The 17,026-nt window shown below is 33.2% G+C and overlaps 1 protein-coding gene across 3 annotated transcripts in view; it reads left to right on the top strand.

Moving 5' to 3' along the window:
• Positions 1-16,725, top strand: part of SCFD1 (sec1 family domain containing 1) — a 52,452-nt gene extending 35,727 nt beyond the window's left edge. For all 3 annotated transcript variants that reach the window (XM_064658528.1, XM_064658529.1, XM_064658530.1), the window contains exons 19-25: positions 954-1,029; positions 3,197-3,250; positions 7,917-7,969; positions 10,505-10,538; positions 11,501-11,566; positions 15,521-15,589; positions 16,520-16,725. In XM_064658528.1, coding sequence (XP_064514598.1) covers positions 954-1,029; positions 3,197-3,250; positions 7,917-7,969; positions 10,505-10,538; positions 11,501-11,566; positions 15,521-15,589; positions 16,520-16,543 — 376 coding nt within the window. In that variant the 3' untranslated portion in view covers positions 16,544-16,725. The remainder of the gene's footprint in view (positions 1-953; positions 1,030-3,196; positions 3,251-7,916; positions 7,970-10,504; positions 10,539-11,500; positions 11,567-15,520; positions 15,590-16,519) is intronic.
• The last annotated feature ends 301 nt before the right edge of the window (positions 16,726-17,026 follow it).

Raw genomic sequence — 17,026 nt, forward strand, 5'->3', positions numbered from 1 at the left:
TGTAAGCCTTTGAGTTCTTTTAGGTTATTTTAGTAGTACTGAAAGTGTGATTAGTACTATACGTGGCTCAGAACAAAGTATCTCTCTATTTGTAAAAGTTTTAAGTTACCGACAATTACAAGTGCTCATCTCCCCTTAACAGTGCATAGGAAACACATAGAGGAAAGTAAATGGATTTGTGACTAAATCCACAAAGTATATTAATATTGTGCTATCTTCACTTATGCATTAAATTCACTCTCACAGGAATAGAATTCAGCACCAGGAACTGGATCTGTGACGTCCATCATTTTAACCCATACATAGTCAATGGCAGAAGATAAGAACAGCCCTGAATATACAAAATCAGTTCTCTCTTGGTCTTGGACCGTCAGGGATGCAAGAACACACCGCTCTTTCGTTACAATGTCATGGACAGGCGTAGTTATTTGTGCTAAGGGTACATATATCCCATCCAGGGTATAGGACTTGAGTCTTTCCATGCTTGAGAGGATTTGAATCCTCATACCAACTTTACTTTCAGGAGTGCGCTGTCACTGTCATAAGGAATCCGTGGCGCAGTATGGTTGGAGAGAATTCCGGTGCTGTTTCACTTGGAAAAATTGTTGGAGGTGCTCAGCATCTCTGCTAACTCTGATTAGGACTCTGTTAACTGTGATTATAACACCCACTTGAACACTTAAATGCTTGCTGAAGTTGTAAAATAAACTGTTCAGTGGGTTAAAGACTAGAGCTCAAGACTCCTCTTGATAGGCAAGGATCTAACTGCCTGATTATAGATGTATTCCCATACATTTGCTTGCTGTGTGGTATGGAGAATATATTTTATGAAAAATTGAATTACTTGGTACTTAAGTCCCATCAACATTAATGGAAATTGGATGTCAGTATAAAGCTTAAGAATAAAAATATAAAAAAGGTCTTACACATCATCTTTATTTTGTTTTTTTCAGTCTATTTTCACGTGTTATGAATACAGGATCACAGTTTGTAATGGAAGGAGTGAAGAATTTGGTACTGAAGCAACAAGTAAGTTTAAAAAAAACAATAAAAAGTCTGTTACGTGAGTATTGTGAATACTTGGGAAAACAGATTTCAGTACCTCTATCATATTAATAAAATCCATTGTACAGTAAAAAAGTAAACATAAATCTCTGGATAGATCTATCACTTTGGAACTTCCTGTTTTTACATAAGTAACAAATAATGTTCGCATTTTCTTTGAATCCCTCTTTGTAAGGAATTAGATTCCAGTATGTGCAATTAAGACTGATTTCAGCATTATAAGAAGAGTAGCTGTGGAATACTCAAAATAGTATTCCACGTAAACATAAACAAAAAATCTGTGTCTTTACTTAGAACAGTACGTATTAAGTGAATCTATTCCAGAATGATTGAAAGGCTGAAAAGTGTAAATTCTCTGTTCAGTTACAGTTCAAGCCTTTCTAGTTTTCCCACGTAAGTAATGTACAGCAACCATAATCTTGTAATGTGCATGAAAATCAAAGTGTGTTTATAATGACATGGCCACCTTCAAATATTTACTAAGCTTTATAAAATATTTCTGAGGATAATTTGCATGCAAATGTCAATGTACACCCCCCAAAAGAAAACAAACAACAACAAAAAAGAAACTGGTTGTATAACTTGCAGCTGAAATTTTGAATTGTGGTTCCCAGAAGTGCTTCCCTGTAGAAGACACATTATTTTCTCCAATATGTACTTTCATCAGATGCCAATAAATCAATATTTAGTTTATAATCTTGATTCTGTAATATTTTGACATCAATATTTCTAAGAAAAAGATCATCAAATTCTTAGTTGAAAAATCAGAATTTAGTTTAGAAATACAGCATATCAGAACTAATTAAAATGAAATCTTAATTAAACATTTATCTTTTTGACTTACTTAATCTTATCATTGCCATTGTTTGTTTATTTACCCTGTTAAACATATAATTTACGCATGAAAGGTATCAGCTATCTTGTAAAAATGGGATCTTGCTTTTGTAGGTTATTCAATGAAGTTAATTGTGCAGGAATTTAACTGTGACTAGATATGATAAGTTGCATTACAAGTTACAAATCAGTAGTATACCACCAAACATGGTTGAGGAAACTTTTAAATATGCAGCTTGCTTGAAAGTTATATTTTATAGAGAACTGTTCAGATGAACTCTTACTTGTAATAATAGAAGATAATTATATTCTAAAGGAGACTTCCTGTTCTTTTATTTAACATTTTGTCACTTCTTTAAATGTGTGGCTTTAAAGAGTTAGTATTATTCTTGACAAAATGGCTTGCATTGTTTTGAGTTCTGAGTGAGAAAGAAGTCAATTTGCCAATGTTTTCAGGATATGCCTTTTCTGGCTTTTAATTCCTTCTCTGAGTATTTTAGCTTAGCCAAATAAAATGCTGTTCTTCTCATATTTTTAAGCCTAATGTAAGTCTGTGGTATTTTTATTAAAGTTAACTTTATTTCTCCTTCAGTCATTTGGGGATTTACATTCGTTTTTTACTAAGCGTTTTTCAGGGTAGTGTGTAGATCGTCCTTTGGAATGTCCTTTTGATATATTCTGTCAACAAGACACATTTCCAATTCTGTTGCTATGTAAACTCACCCTCAGTTTATTATAACTGAAATAGTTTGACTGTTTAATACTTCAGATCTTTTGTCCAAGCTAAAATTTCCCATCTTAAATACGGAACAGTGGTCTTGAATCTCGCCTCAGTTTATTCCTTTGCAGTTCATCCAAACATTTGTTGCCAGGGTTGCTTTTTTTACCCATTTCTTTGACAACATTAGTTCTTGCTTAGAATCACACCCTTAATTATCATCTTCAGCTTTAAAATTCTTCCCTTTAACTGCAAAGAATTTTTTTTCATAAAAGTTCATGTATGATCACGTCTGCATATGTTGCTTATACCTAAATACAGTCCTGCTCCCATCTTCACACTTTTTTTGTACTTTACGTTCATCATCTGGCTAGATGCACCTCAGATGTTTGCATTTTCTGTACAGAAGAGTAATTTAGGTGATGATAAATATGCTTAACCTTTACAAAATGTAAGAGGGAAAATGTTGAAATTAGTATTTCAAATGCTCTGTAAACTCTTCCATAAATAATAGTGTGCCTGCAAATAGTTCTCAGTAAGCATTTCAGCATTCCATTAACTTCACATTATGTTTTACAGAATCTGCCAGTCACACGCATTTTGGACAATCTCATGGAGATGAAGTCAAACCCTGTGAGTACAACTGCATTCATACGGAGAGAGGTGGAACAAATGAAATCTTGAGGCTGGGATATATAATATAACGGGGCTAATTTTTTTCATGATAATGCAGTTAAATCCAATCATGCTGTATTTCAAGAATAGAACCATTTTCATAACTATTTACTAAGACTTTTTTTATTGAAATTGTTTCTAAGCAATAACAATTTATTGTGTCTCATTGGATCTAGTATTTTTGAGGTTTTTCCTGGTCTGAGCTTCTATTACTCTTCTGCTGTACTGAGCTTCTGTTGCTCCTAAATTTCTGTGTTAAGCTGTGGGTTGAAATTTTCTTTGCATCAAGGTGATTTTTTTTTTAAAAGAGCACAATTTCATAAGTAAAATAGTTACAAAGAGGCATATTAGAGAAAATTTCATTTCCCACATCTTTAAACTGTGCTATATAGAGGAAAATATTTTACTACTGATTCAGTCATTTTGTTTGCAAGCAGAGATGGTTGTTGTCGGCAAAAGTCCTCTTTTTGGCTTGTTTCTGTGAAAATTTACGCAGACTATTTGAAATTTATATATTACAAAGTTCTGAAATGCTTACGTGTTAGCTAGATAGTCAAGGCATTTGCTAGAATTTACATCTAAAAGTAGCCCTGTGTCTGGTTATGCCTAGTATATAATCAATGCAGTCATTTTTCTTGCTATGTATTTAGTTCCTGCAAAACTCTTACATATGACCAACCTGTTCACATACTTGTCCTGAAAAAATCACCTGTTAAAAGTTATTTAGAAAGCTTTAATATGTTTGCCACATCATATCATCCTTCCTCATTTAATGACATCAGCATCAGACATTATATTTATATATTATATATTCATATGTATTATATATATTATAATTGTATAATTATAATATCTCACACTTGTTAGTAGATTCAAAACATTCTTAGTCCACTTTCACCTTCAGGTATTAACTATATATAAAGGGAGAAAAATAATGGTAAAATATGAAAATTATCAACATGCAAGTAATCCTTTATTCTCTTAAACTGTACTGCATTGATGATATGTGTCATGATTCTTAAGTGATAATTTGCTTTCTCTTAACAAACAAAAGGAATTGACACTGTTTTCAGTGTTAGTGGATTGTTGTTCCTATTTGCAAGAGTTGCAAAACATGTACAGAGCTAATTTTAGCTAGTCAACCAGTAGATGTCACCCAGAACACTTACCACAGAAAGCTGAAATTAAAACTACAGAAAACTTACAAGTAGATGAAAAACAAAACAATTTTTTTCAAAATAAACACTAGCTTCCTTAGGCTACAAGTTTAGGAGTTGATTTGGAAAAATTTACAAGTCGTATAGGGTGGGGGTTCTGATTTGATATTGCCACATTTTACTTAGTAGAAAACAGCCAGCACCACTTTGATAATTTGGAAAAAATATTGATCTTCTAACTTAAAAAAGCAGTCATTGAGCCAGTCTGTCAGTCAGCAGCTTCATGTTCCACTGGCATGTCAGAGACTGATATTCATGGCCTGAAACAGGGAGAACTACTTTTCAAGTCATAGGAGAACAGGCAAGCCCTAAAAAATGATTTTCGTAACCTGCAGGAAAATTGACAGCAAGTTTTGGAGTAAATTTCAGCTAACAGAAGCAAGCCAGAGAGTCATTGTGGAATATATTTAGATTTGCTGTACCACCAACAGAAGTGAAATTGTATCTGGAAAAAGTCAATGCGTAGATATACAGCATTGTGGCGGCTTCTGTGTTTATCTTCTAATGTTTGGAGTCTTTTTCTGTTCCCCAGAATAGAAAACTATTGCACTGCAGGCAAAATACAAAGACAGGGGAAAAAAGCCCTCGTGATTTAATATTTTTACAACACAGAAAAAAATCTCTATTATGGTTCATTAAATCTTATTAACCACAGTGATCAGTGTATGAATAAAAGTTGTAATGCAAGATTAGAGCGGATTATTGAGAAGTCAAACAATTATTACAATGAACATAAATAATTTAAATTAATTTCTAGATATGAACTGCAACAATAAAGTAAATATATAAAATGTACAACTTGTACCACAAATATTCACAAATATTGTCAGTTGAAATCTTAAACTTATTTAGAATGATACCCTATACAAAACTCTGTAAGGTTGTCTGTAAATCACTTTGTGAGTTACTTGTCCCTGCTATTTCTTTTGTCTCACAAGGACAAGCTTACCAGCAAGGACACATAAGTCTATACCTGTGCTTTCCAAGTTTTTCAGAAGCAGGAACAGCTAGAACCGTTCTTATGGGCAATAATACCATCTTGTAATTTTTTTAATTTGTGTAGATTAACTATAGTTACATTTTTTCTTGAAATACTTATTCAGAAGCATTCCTTGATGACCTTAAAGTAATCCGTTACTTGGGGGTTTTTAAAATAATAATATTTGTTGGTCAAAGCAGGTTTTTAAGGAATTGCTTTTAAGATAATGTTTTCACAAAGGAATGTTCTGTTCATAAATCTACTAACATACTTGCTTTGTTTTGATGTCCCTTAATAGATCAATTAAAACCTTAAATCTTCCTAAAACAAAACAAAATCTTATTGTCAAGTATACACGAATTTTAACCCATAGGTATGAAAATGACCCTCATCTACTATAAAATTATGGAGGTTCTTTTAAGTATCTTCTACAAAATGATTTGATTAATGAGTTAGGACAATCTTTGATAAGTAAAGCTTTACAAAGGGGTTTAGCTTCAGTGAATACAGTATGTACATTTTTATTGACTTAAGAGGTAGATAGATCTGATTTGTGATATATATTAATGAAACTGTATTTTGGTTAATACCATCACTTTTAGTGTATATGGTATCTTTCAGATTTGGGATATATTGTAGGATTACCTTTCATGCATTACAAAATAAAATTCTAAAAATAGAGGGTTTCCTTAATCCAAATTAGTCATCTTAGATTCTGCAGAAAAACAAATACATACTGAGAGTTAATGACATTTCCATGGGATTTTTTCCATTTTAATTTGAAATCTTGACAATTAAGTATGCAAAAGTATGCATTTTCTTCTTGAATTGTTTCAGGAAGTCACAAATTCAGTTTCGTGTAAGGAAACAGCTATACAGTTGTTTTTGTTGGCAAGCTAGCTGTTTCTTAAAGCAAATAAAATCAAATAGAGTTTCTTTTCTCTGTACCCTCAGAACTGATTTCAACAGGAATGGTGTATTTAAACAACAACAAAAAAATAAACTAATTTATAACATTTAGATTTCTTAGCCACTTTTCATGTGTCTACTTATACAAGCCAACAGTGAAAAAACACAGGAGTAATACATTCAGGAATAAATGTTTGTAATATGTGTATTAACTCTCATTTTTAGTTCTGGCATTAATCTGTAATTCATTCTAACAAGCAGAGAAAGTGCAGTTCTTTATCCCAGGTAAATGTTTCTCAAATACCTCTCAGTTTTAGTGTATCAATCTCTGTCCATTCCCAGCTCTCTCATTACTTCAAAGTCACTATATCACGTTTATGTACAAAGCTGCCAAAATCATTAATGCTGGCAGACTACAAATGTAGTTGAAATTGCCAGTGGAGCATATAAAAGCATTTTACAGAGGTTCAGTGTGAAATTAGATCTAAATTAATTTTTTTAAAAGCCAAACTTCAGGATAAGAGAGTTATTTTATGTAACTACATAAAAGTTCTTAATATAAAATAGATTTATTTTCTGTGTGTGTAACCACATGTATATTAAATATTTTTTAGTATTAGAGGTAGTTATGCTTTGACTCTAATAAATTCCCCAGATAATCTGTCTGCTACTCAAGAAGTATTTTTTCTGTAGTACAGAATCATCAAAACAGAGGTCTTTGCATGTTTGCACCCAGGTGAACTCAACTGTAGTTGTGCATACAGTTTATCCACAGAGTACCTAGATGAAAATGTAGTGTAGAAACAGCAGAAAGCCAAGTAGTTGTCAAAAGGAGTTACTAAGAAGTTTTGTTTTTCGTCCATTATAATTGGTAAAAATCCTGCTTGTTGCCAATAAAAATATTGGAAGTGCCTCAGTGTTTTGTGTGAAGAAAAAAATTCTTTTTTATAGTTTAGACAGTCAGACTTTTCAAATGCTTGTGGAACACATTTCTTCAAGAGCTTAATTTTGGTTTAATAGTAGTCATAAATCATGAAATGAGAAGGATAAGTTACATAACAGTAGCAGATTTTGATCTGTCTTGTATTTAGCATTCATTGCCACAGAAGTGTTTTGTTTTATAATGTTAAAACAATAGCAAATCTCTGTAAGCTGGAAAATTTTAGCATTTATAACTAACCGTGTGGTGTTCCTATAAAGCTGATAACACCGTAATTTTTCTTTCTGCATACTGCCTTTCTCTTGGGATTTATTATGCAACCAGTGTATTTTTTGGAAAGTGTGTGATAGTCAATTTTAGATGAACCAGAAATAAAAAGCTTAATAGTACCCTTACAGCTTCTCATTGCTGTTTATTCTGTATTGATTCAGTTACGTCCAAACTTTATAAATATTAGTGGACACCACAATTAATTTTGAATTATGTGATGGGAAATTATGTTGGTTTGAACTATGTTTAACATAATAGATACAAGCCAAAAATGCCAAACTTTTGAGATAAAAACATACTTTTTAATAGGAGACAGATGACTACCGGTATTTTGACCCCAAGATGCTACGAGGCAGTGACAGGTGAGTTTACTATGAGTTTTGCTTCTTTCCTTGTACTCTGTGAAAAGGCTAACTTAAGAAATCTGGTTTTATTTTACTTGCTGACTACAAGTAATTAATTTTAGTCATTGATTCTAAGTCAAGACAGTTGGTGTTGAAGGAATTCACAATGGGAACTTGGATCAACCAGATATATCTTGTAACACTGCAAAAAAAAAATCCTTGTTCCAGTGACTGAACATGCTGCTAACATGTACATCAGTTCAGTCATGGGAATTTGTACTAGTATTTAGCAATAATAAATGTTAGAGTTATTCATAGTTGTACTGCTTGGTTTCTCTGAAACTTTGTGGTTTTCCACTGTTTGAAAAACAACCCGCTAAAAGTTGACTGCATTTGCTTTTGTGTGGGTAGGTGCACATTTTATGTTCATGTGCATATGAAGGGAGATTTGGATATAGTTTATTTACCAGTAAAAGAGAGGAAGAGGAATTACACTAGAAGTTTATAAATTTTTATCTTTTGCTTTGTATCTTTGATCAATAACTGGCTGATAGTCACACCTAATTTAATATCCTAGAAACAGAGAAGATACTTTATTTTAATGTACCTTCTAAAAATAATTTTCGTCAAACCTGTGGGAAAACAATCATCAGCTCATTTAGTTGCAGGAGTTTATTACGGGACAAATGTGGATAAAGTAGGTCCAGACTTGGTTTTATTTACTTGCTTCATCTGTTCTTGAAACATGGAAAGTAAAAAACAAATTTCAGATAATATGTAAGTTTTATTGGAAAGTATTGCAGATTATGTAGTTTCAGATTTTGAAAGTGTCAGAGAAGAAAATCGCTAGTATTTTATATTTTAATTTTAACTTTCGTTGTTTTGTAATGCTTTTGTAGCATTTCTGGTGGATTTTGTGCAAAAGTGCAAAGATTTGTTTCACTAAAGCCAAAGAGTTTTTCTCATGTACATATGCTTTTTTACCCAGTCCGTATAGTTCTTTTGTTGCTCTAAACAATGTAAAAATAACCATTTACAGCAGTTCATAAACATGCCATTCTGTGTAGCTGTAATAGTCATCGCAGGGAAAAGCTTTTAATTTCTGGGTTGGGGTTTTTTTGGGTTTTGTGCATAAACTTAAGTTATATTCCTTAAATCATATTTGAGCATGACAGCAAAACTCTTAATATAGCCATATAGGGGTTTGTCTAATTCTCCCTTCAAATATTTATGTAGATGATAAAAAACATAGGTTAGCTGGCATGACAAAGTATTACTTGTTTCAAATAGTGAAATCAAATAGTATAATTAATGGGACAATATTAAAAAGTGACTAATTTTATTTTCTAATCTAGTACTATTTTAAAAAATATTGGCATTGCTATCTATTATGTTTTAAATAGAGTAGGAACTGCATTCCTGTAATTCAGTCTTAGCTAAAGAGTATCTTTATATCCTGTGTAAAGCCTATGTCAAATATAAACAGGCCTCGTCCTCTGAAAGGATGACACAAAATGTATGTGGATTTGCTATATGATATTCAAAAGAGAGCATTGGGGTAACACTTCTACTTGTGGGGAGTCTGCAATATTCATGATGGACAAAGCAACATATTAGACATAGCCATTCCCTTTTAAAACCTGTTTTTCTGGTACACTGGAATCTGTGTTGAGTCAATTTTTGTTAGTCTCTCAGAGAAAACTTCTTGGAATAAGAGAAAAGGTAAGCTGAAGGGGAAAATGTAATGCTTTTAATCCATGTTAGAACATAAGATGTATTTGACTGCCTGGGGCTACAGATAGGAAGGTAGTGGTAGTGTGTGAGCAAAGGGCAGGAGGGCAGACTGACCCTTCATAGCCTTTTCTTTGCTTTCCCCTTCCTCCTGAAGGTGCAAGGTTTCTCCCACTGTCCGTGCTACCTGCCTGTGAATTCAAATGGAGAGGAAGAGTCTGTACCACCAAACTGTAACTTACCTTTTCCTCCCTAAATAATTCTAATCCCACATACCTCCTGCCTAGAGTAGTTTTTGAGATTTTGAAGCTATATCCAGCCACTGCAAACTGACTGGCTTACCTGGTTAAGATTCCAATAGGCAGGATTGAAGCTATATCCAGTCACTGCAAACTGACTGGCTTACCTGGTTAAGATTCCAGTAGGCAGGATTTCTAAGTGCCATGAACTGTGCTAATGCTGGTGACATTTTTTACTCATGGTATTTGCTCCTAGGTAACAGCACCATAGTTAGAGCTTTTAAACTCTGGAAGAGTTGTTGTCATAAAGCTTATGATTCAAACAGCAACCTTAAAAATGATGAAGTAAAACTCCTATTTACTCATGTATTCAGTCCTGTAGAATGAATTATTTTCTATAACAAATAATTTAAATAAAATACTTGGAGGATGAATGCACAAAGGCAATTATTGTTCTATTTTATACTTTTGTCTAATATTATATAGTATTTCATAAACATGATGTGTATATTACTTATTTTGCATATTTATATTCATGTCTAATAAAATTTGAACTGTATGTTTTTGTGTGGTTTTTTTATAGCTCAGTTCCAAGAAATAAAAATCCATTCCAGGAGGTAAGTCACATAGGAATTATTTTTTCAATGTGTTAAAAATAAATACATCCTGAAGTACTAGTCATTTTTGATAATCATGATTAAGAAAATGAGAGGTCTTGTTTGCAAAAAAAGCACTTAAAACTAATTATATCTAGTATTAATTATAATTAGCTGTTATTCTGAAGAAGGCTTTTCATCTTCAAAGAACTGTGTAAGCATGAACTAATACTGGAGAAAAAAAATCTAGCAAATTCTTCTGAAGGTAATACAAGGACTTACTAATATCCTAATTGGGTACTGGGCAATTTAAAACCCCATTTTTATACCAAATCTTGAGAATGCTCTCTAGATTTAATCCTCTGTCCAGCCTTAAACAGCAGTGTTGACCACTGATGTACATGACTATTTTAAACAGTCTCTGCAATTAAAGGAAAGAAGCAAAATAATTAATGTTGTCATTTCATACAAATGCCTGTAACTTTCAGTATTTTTCAACATAAATATTTGCAAATAGTAGAAGTCTTACTTACCTGACCTGACTACCAAGGTTCGTAAGCAAAATCTTTGCCTTGGCAAAGACATACAAAACTCTCAGATTTCTCCTGAAATGTTCTAATTATCCTCCAGAACAAAAGAAATACCATGTGGTATCATATATATGGCTAACAGATGGTCATAGCAAAAATGTCGGTAATAATAATACAACTATTAAGTCTCCTTTGTCTAGTCATTAATTGTTCTCTTTTAAGCATAGCCCAGAAAATACTGATGGCCTTTACCTGTAATATTATAGATTATTACCATAGTAAGTGGGGAGGGAAAGCACAAAAAAAGTAATGTGTTGAAACCATGTCTGTATCAAGTACTTCTTAATAGAAAATTGTGATTACTTCTGTTTTGGATTTAATGATTTGCTATTTTGCTACTGAAATTATGAGAATTTCATTGCATACTCTGATAATGTGTGTGTTGCCTTTTAGGCCATAGTGTTTATAGTTGGAGGAGGCAACTATATTGAATATCAAAATCTTATTGACTACATAAAGGTATGTGTACTTCTTTGGTTATAGTGTATAACTTACTAATAGAAACCAGTCATAGCAGGTTTTCTGTAATATTTAGCATTTGGAAGATCAAGTCTATGAAATTAGCCTTAAAATCCTTGTTCTATACAGAGTCTGGGAAAAAAGTACATAAGAAATCAGTAGAAATTGTGGATTACTAATTCAGACCAAGAAAGACTGTTTCTGCTATATTGCTCTGTTGCACTTTGGAATTGAGTAAATAAAATGCATTCTTCTTTATTTTGTCTTCATACACACCAACATGGTTGAAAACTGTAGCAGATGTAGCTAAGTGAATTAACCTGTCTTCTGTACTGATACATTAAATGCTGTCAGTTTGACTGTTCATACTGTTTTAGAATCCTGTTACTAGTTTTCATTTGCTGTTCTTAAATAAAGCAGCTGTAGCGTATCGTAACCTTGAAATTAAGGAACTGCTCAGAATTCTTTAGTTTGCTTAAATATTACAAAAGAGATACCACAATGCTTTTTTGTATGCAGCTTAGGAAAGTGGAGTCAGTTCAAAATACAACCTGCAGATTACAGTATCTTATTTTATGACAATCTTACTTGAGTGTAAAGGGTTTCAAAAGCCAACATAGTGTAAATACCATGCTATCTGTCAAAGCAAATATCAGATTGGCATCAGTATCTAAGTGCTTATTACTTACCCACATTTAAAAGTTTTCACTCCTGAGTTAATGGAAGCTCATTCTTGCTACACTGCATCATTTAATTTTGTGTAGAAATCATAAGATATGCACAAAGAAAACATAGGCACAAAGAAGAAAATACGTAACCAACTGTGTAACAGGTCTAATTTCTCTGGTTCCAGATGACCAGTCTAGCAGAACACAAAATCAGTGGATGGAGAAAAGTAACTAAATCATTACAGTTCCTGGGGAGCGGGGATGGTATTCCAGCACTTTCCAGGAATAAAAAAAATACAAAAGGAATCTTAGTAAAATTTTGAAGAAGGTAAAAAATTATTTAAGAGCAGCAGCATACCATTCTTTTTTTCTGATCCTAACCTTATTCATGGTACAATTGTCCTGTCCTGTGATAGACTGGATTGAGGCTTTTCACAAGAAAGAATAAATATGGAGCATTAGTCACTGAAAAACACTTCTTCCAAAAAACAAGCACATGAGGGCTTTATGTCCAGGTAAATCATGAAGAATGAAAAGTCAGAACATGTGTGCTGAGTTTTCCCCTCTAACAGGCAGCCATTTTGGAACAAAGATGGTCTGGATAGGGGAAAGGATAGAAGAGGATTGTAAATTAAAGTCATTTAGACTTATCACCATCCTTGATAACTAATTCAGTGAGGCATCTGCCTGTAGCAGAGTGCATTGTCAAACATTTAACTTGCTCCTTAGTTTACCCAAAGCCACTTCAGTACCATACAAATTCAAAAGATGCCCAGCAACATGTGTATTTGTGGTGTATATTTGTTACTTCCTACTAAAAAAAATCTCTGAATTCCCTAGAGGCTACTACACTTCACTGATTATAGCTGCACACTGACAGAGCTGAGGTTTGCTGTGTACGTGTATATACAGGGCATTTGTAAGATGACAAGTTAAGCACTCGGCACTTCATACAAAGTGACAGGAAGCTGAAGTTTCTGAGAAATAAGAGGGCAAACAGGAAGTCATTTGATAAACAGAGGGAGAGTACAGAAGGAACTGAAAAGTACGTGAATGGTAATGTTGGATCTTACGGAGAGTCAGAGGTTTTCTTCTCCTGGAACCTGTGAACAGTTGTCACAGCTGAAGGGTGCTGTACGTTTCTCCAATCAGATGGTGTACGTGAGCAGCGGGAGATGACCTCCCAAGGGGAAAGACTCCTTCACCTTTATTCCACTTAGTCATTTGCTCTTCAGAAGACAAGGTTAATGAAAACCTTAATCCTACCTCCCACCACCTAGAGACTTGGGTGCCTCTCCCAGGTGACTCTTACAGGCTTATCCAATAAAATTTGCTTTTCCGTATGGTACACTTCCAGCATCTATAGTTTCAACAGATGTATGTAGCTTATTAATTATTCTCATATTCAATCAGTCTTCCTCCAGATTAAAAAACAGAGAAAAATCAACAGCCCTTGCTTGAGAAAAATCAACATGTTCTTGCAAGCAGATACCACAGAGATTTTATTCACTGCTTTATTTTTCTAAGCACTATCTGTTTTGCCAGTTTGCATCTGAAAGCACAGAGAAAATATTTTAAAACTTTCTAAAACAGGAAGCAATGTTCATTCAGCTTTGACATTCTGAGGGTTTTTTTGTACAAGAATTAAGAGGAACACTCAAATCCAATTATTTGCAGTTCAGTGCTAGAATGGACTATCTCACAATATCAAAAAGCAAATATTTATAGTGTCATTAAGGCAGATTATGCCTTAAAATAAATATATTGGCCAAGATCAGTTCAACATGCTGAAACCGTGTCACCAGAATTGCAATCCATAGGAAGCCTCCAAGGGAAGGCTAGCATACTTACTGTTTTGTACAAAAGAATGTAGCATATCCTTTCATTTCCTTTTGTAGATGGTTAGAAAAGTACTACTTGTTAATCTGTTCCAATCACAAGAAATTTAAATCAATCATAGTTTTTCAGTCATTTAGAAATACTGGACTTTGCAGAGTACTGAAGTTTGGGGTTTTTTTAGATATAAAGCAGTTTCAACTTGGCTCCAGTCATTATTTGCAGATATAGCTCTTTGTTTGAATAAACTAAGAAATGAACATGAATTACATACACATATTTAAAATTACACTTTTAGAGTGTGACAAACTCGAAGTGTACCTTCATGTTTCTTAGAGCTGCCTGAAAGGCAACAGTCTCATTTCACAGTTATTTGTATAGTTTAAAATTTTAGTACAAGGAAGAAGCAAATGTTCTCAATCACAGTATGGAAAGGGGAGTCTGTCAAAATACTGGTTTAGAACACAGATATCAAGATTTGAAAGAATGGCCTGAAACGTCTGAAGATGAAAGCTCAAGATCCTGCTCAGCAACAAGAACAGCTTATTACTACAAAATACTCAATAAAGATGAGAACTTGAACCAGGATTACCGTCTCCCCAATAGGCATCCCCACCAGCTAAGGACTGTTTAAATCTGCTTCTGGTACTTTCTGCTGAAATGGCACAATTAGCAGTTTATGTGAAACAATCATTTTGTCAATGATTCCTATTTTGCTCTTTATTAGGTAAATTTTACCTAACTAATATGGGAAAAGTCAAAATAATTTAACAGTGAAACAGATTTCTCAAGCCTGTGCTAGAACTCTGAAGACTCAGGGAATTATTAACCCAACACTGGAAGTAAACTCAGTCTGAAGCTATGTATAACTTAAACTAATTTTCACTTCCCAAATGCTAACATTGCACTTTGGTAGCCTTACTATATCTAGCGAATACTGTTAAACTGCAAACTAAGTTTATCATGCATCTGAGGGAACTTAACATTTTGTTTCAGAATTCCTCTAAAAAAAAAAGTGCTGTTTTAATATCATCATCATATGGAAATAAACTACAGGTGGAAGTTTTCAGGCTTTAACCCAAAAGAAACAGTAAATATGTTGACACTATTCTTAGCGAATCGCCAGTTATTTTGGGGAGTAAGGCTTTACTCAAGTAAGGTTCTTAGCTTCCTGAAGCCATTCATAGATACATCAGAGAGCTTTGCATTCTAGTGAGTTTAAATGTATAAGATGTCCCATTTTTCCACTTTCTGCCTCTGGTCCTTTATTTTCCACTTCAGTTTATTTACAGGTTTTTTTCCTGCAGTGGAGCAACTATTCGTTTTCCAGCCAAAAGTGTAAGACTTCAACATCATCAAGATTTTACTGGTTTCTTTTAGTATATAATTAGTTTAAGCCACTTTTGCTCTCTGTTAAACACTTTATTTCTTATGGATTTTTCTTTTTTAGGGTAAACAAGGCAAACATGTCCTGTATGGCTGCAGCGAACTTTTTAATGCTACACAGTTTATAAAACAGGTAGATAACTTTGATAACCTCTGTAATATTTATTACTTCTTTAACTGTGTATTGACTTACATAACTCTTCATCTCTCCATGGATTTTTACAAAAAAAAAAAACTAATTTGTGAAGGATTAATACATATTCTTGTTAACCATTTTTGTTTGCTTGAAGTGGGGGTTTGAAGCCATTATATTTCATTATCTTTTGAAGACTGTGTTGTGAATGTGAGTTCACAGGTAATGCAGGAGAACAAGTTCATAATTGCCTTTTTAGAAATCTTAGTGAAAAAAATTGAGTTAGTTCTTGATACATTCACAAATAACATGTCTTTCCAAGCTGTTCTTGCAACAGTGAGAAGATCTTTAAACCTTTGTCCTGGTTTATAAATATGTGTGTGTATGTATATAAATGCTGGCCTAGTGTAAGCTTGTTGTCCATACCTATACTAAAATCTGTATTTTAGTGGTTTTAAACATCATCATCACCATTACTTCTCTATGCCTCATTCCATTATAAATACAAAATAAAAATTATTCATGGTAGTCAGCAAATAGTAGCCCTTCAGTAGCTGTCACCACCTATGGTTTTATGTCCTACTAAGATGAGAATAAGTTGTTATTCAAAACTACATTTTAAATAATTAAATTAATTTTTGTTGCACTTGAAGGAGACAAATGGTACTTAACAGCTTTTAACTCCTCATTCAGCTTAATTAACATTTTTGTTGTCTTGACTGTGTACCTCTGAGATTTATTCAAATCTGAAGATTTGAAGCTCAGATCCTCTCCTCTGAGGGTATGCATTAAATATTCTATTAACAGCATACTTTTGGTTGTCAGAGACAAACAAAGCTTATAGGACAGAAATATTTACTGTATGAACTGGATATTAGTTTGAAAGAATAAGATTAGCAACCTAATGATTTTCTGTCTCTTCATGTTTAGCTGTCCCAGCTTGGCCAGAAATAAGACTGAAACACCTGGATGGCAGTGTGACAACAGAATTGTTACCACATTCAGATATCTTCATATCTTTAATTTTGTCATTATATTAAAACTTAAAACCCGTTTCACTAATATGATAACTTTTAAAAAAATGTGTAATTAATACAGTGTATATCAGCATTTCAGAAATAAACCTTAAAACCTGATATATTTTTGGTGGGGGTCAGTTTTGCATTATTAAATTTTAAATGCAGTATTAACTATGGTATATGACAGAGATGGCTGAAAAGCATGGCATTTTCAAGTTCTTATATGTAAGTTTCTGATACAGTAAATAGAGCAATAGTTTCAAGAAAAGGTCAAATCTGAGATATTCGGAGATATGTTCTTCTCGAAGCCAGAATATCTTTATTTAACAAAATTGAAAAGGACGGAACTACCTTTTAGGGCCACAGACAAACAGCCTTAGTGCTAGAGAACTACTTCTTCTAGTTCTTACCCTTTTAT

The sequence above is a fragment of the Pseudopipra pipra genome, chromosome 6, assembly GCF_036250125.1.
Source record: "Pseudopipra pipra isolate bDixPip1 chromosome 6, bDixPip1.hap1, whole genome shotgun sequence".
NCBI classification, from domain to species: domain Eukaryota; kingdom Metazoa; phylum Chordata; class Aves; order Passeriformes; family Pipridae; genus Pseudopipra; species Pseudopipra pipra.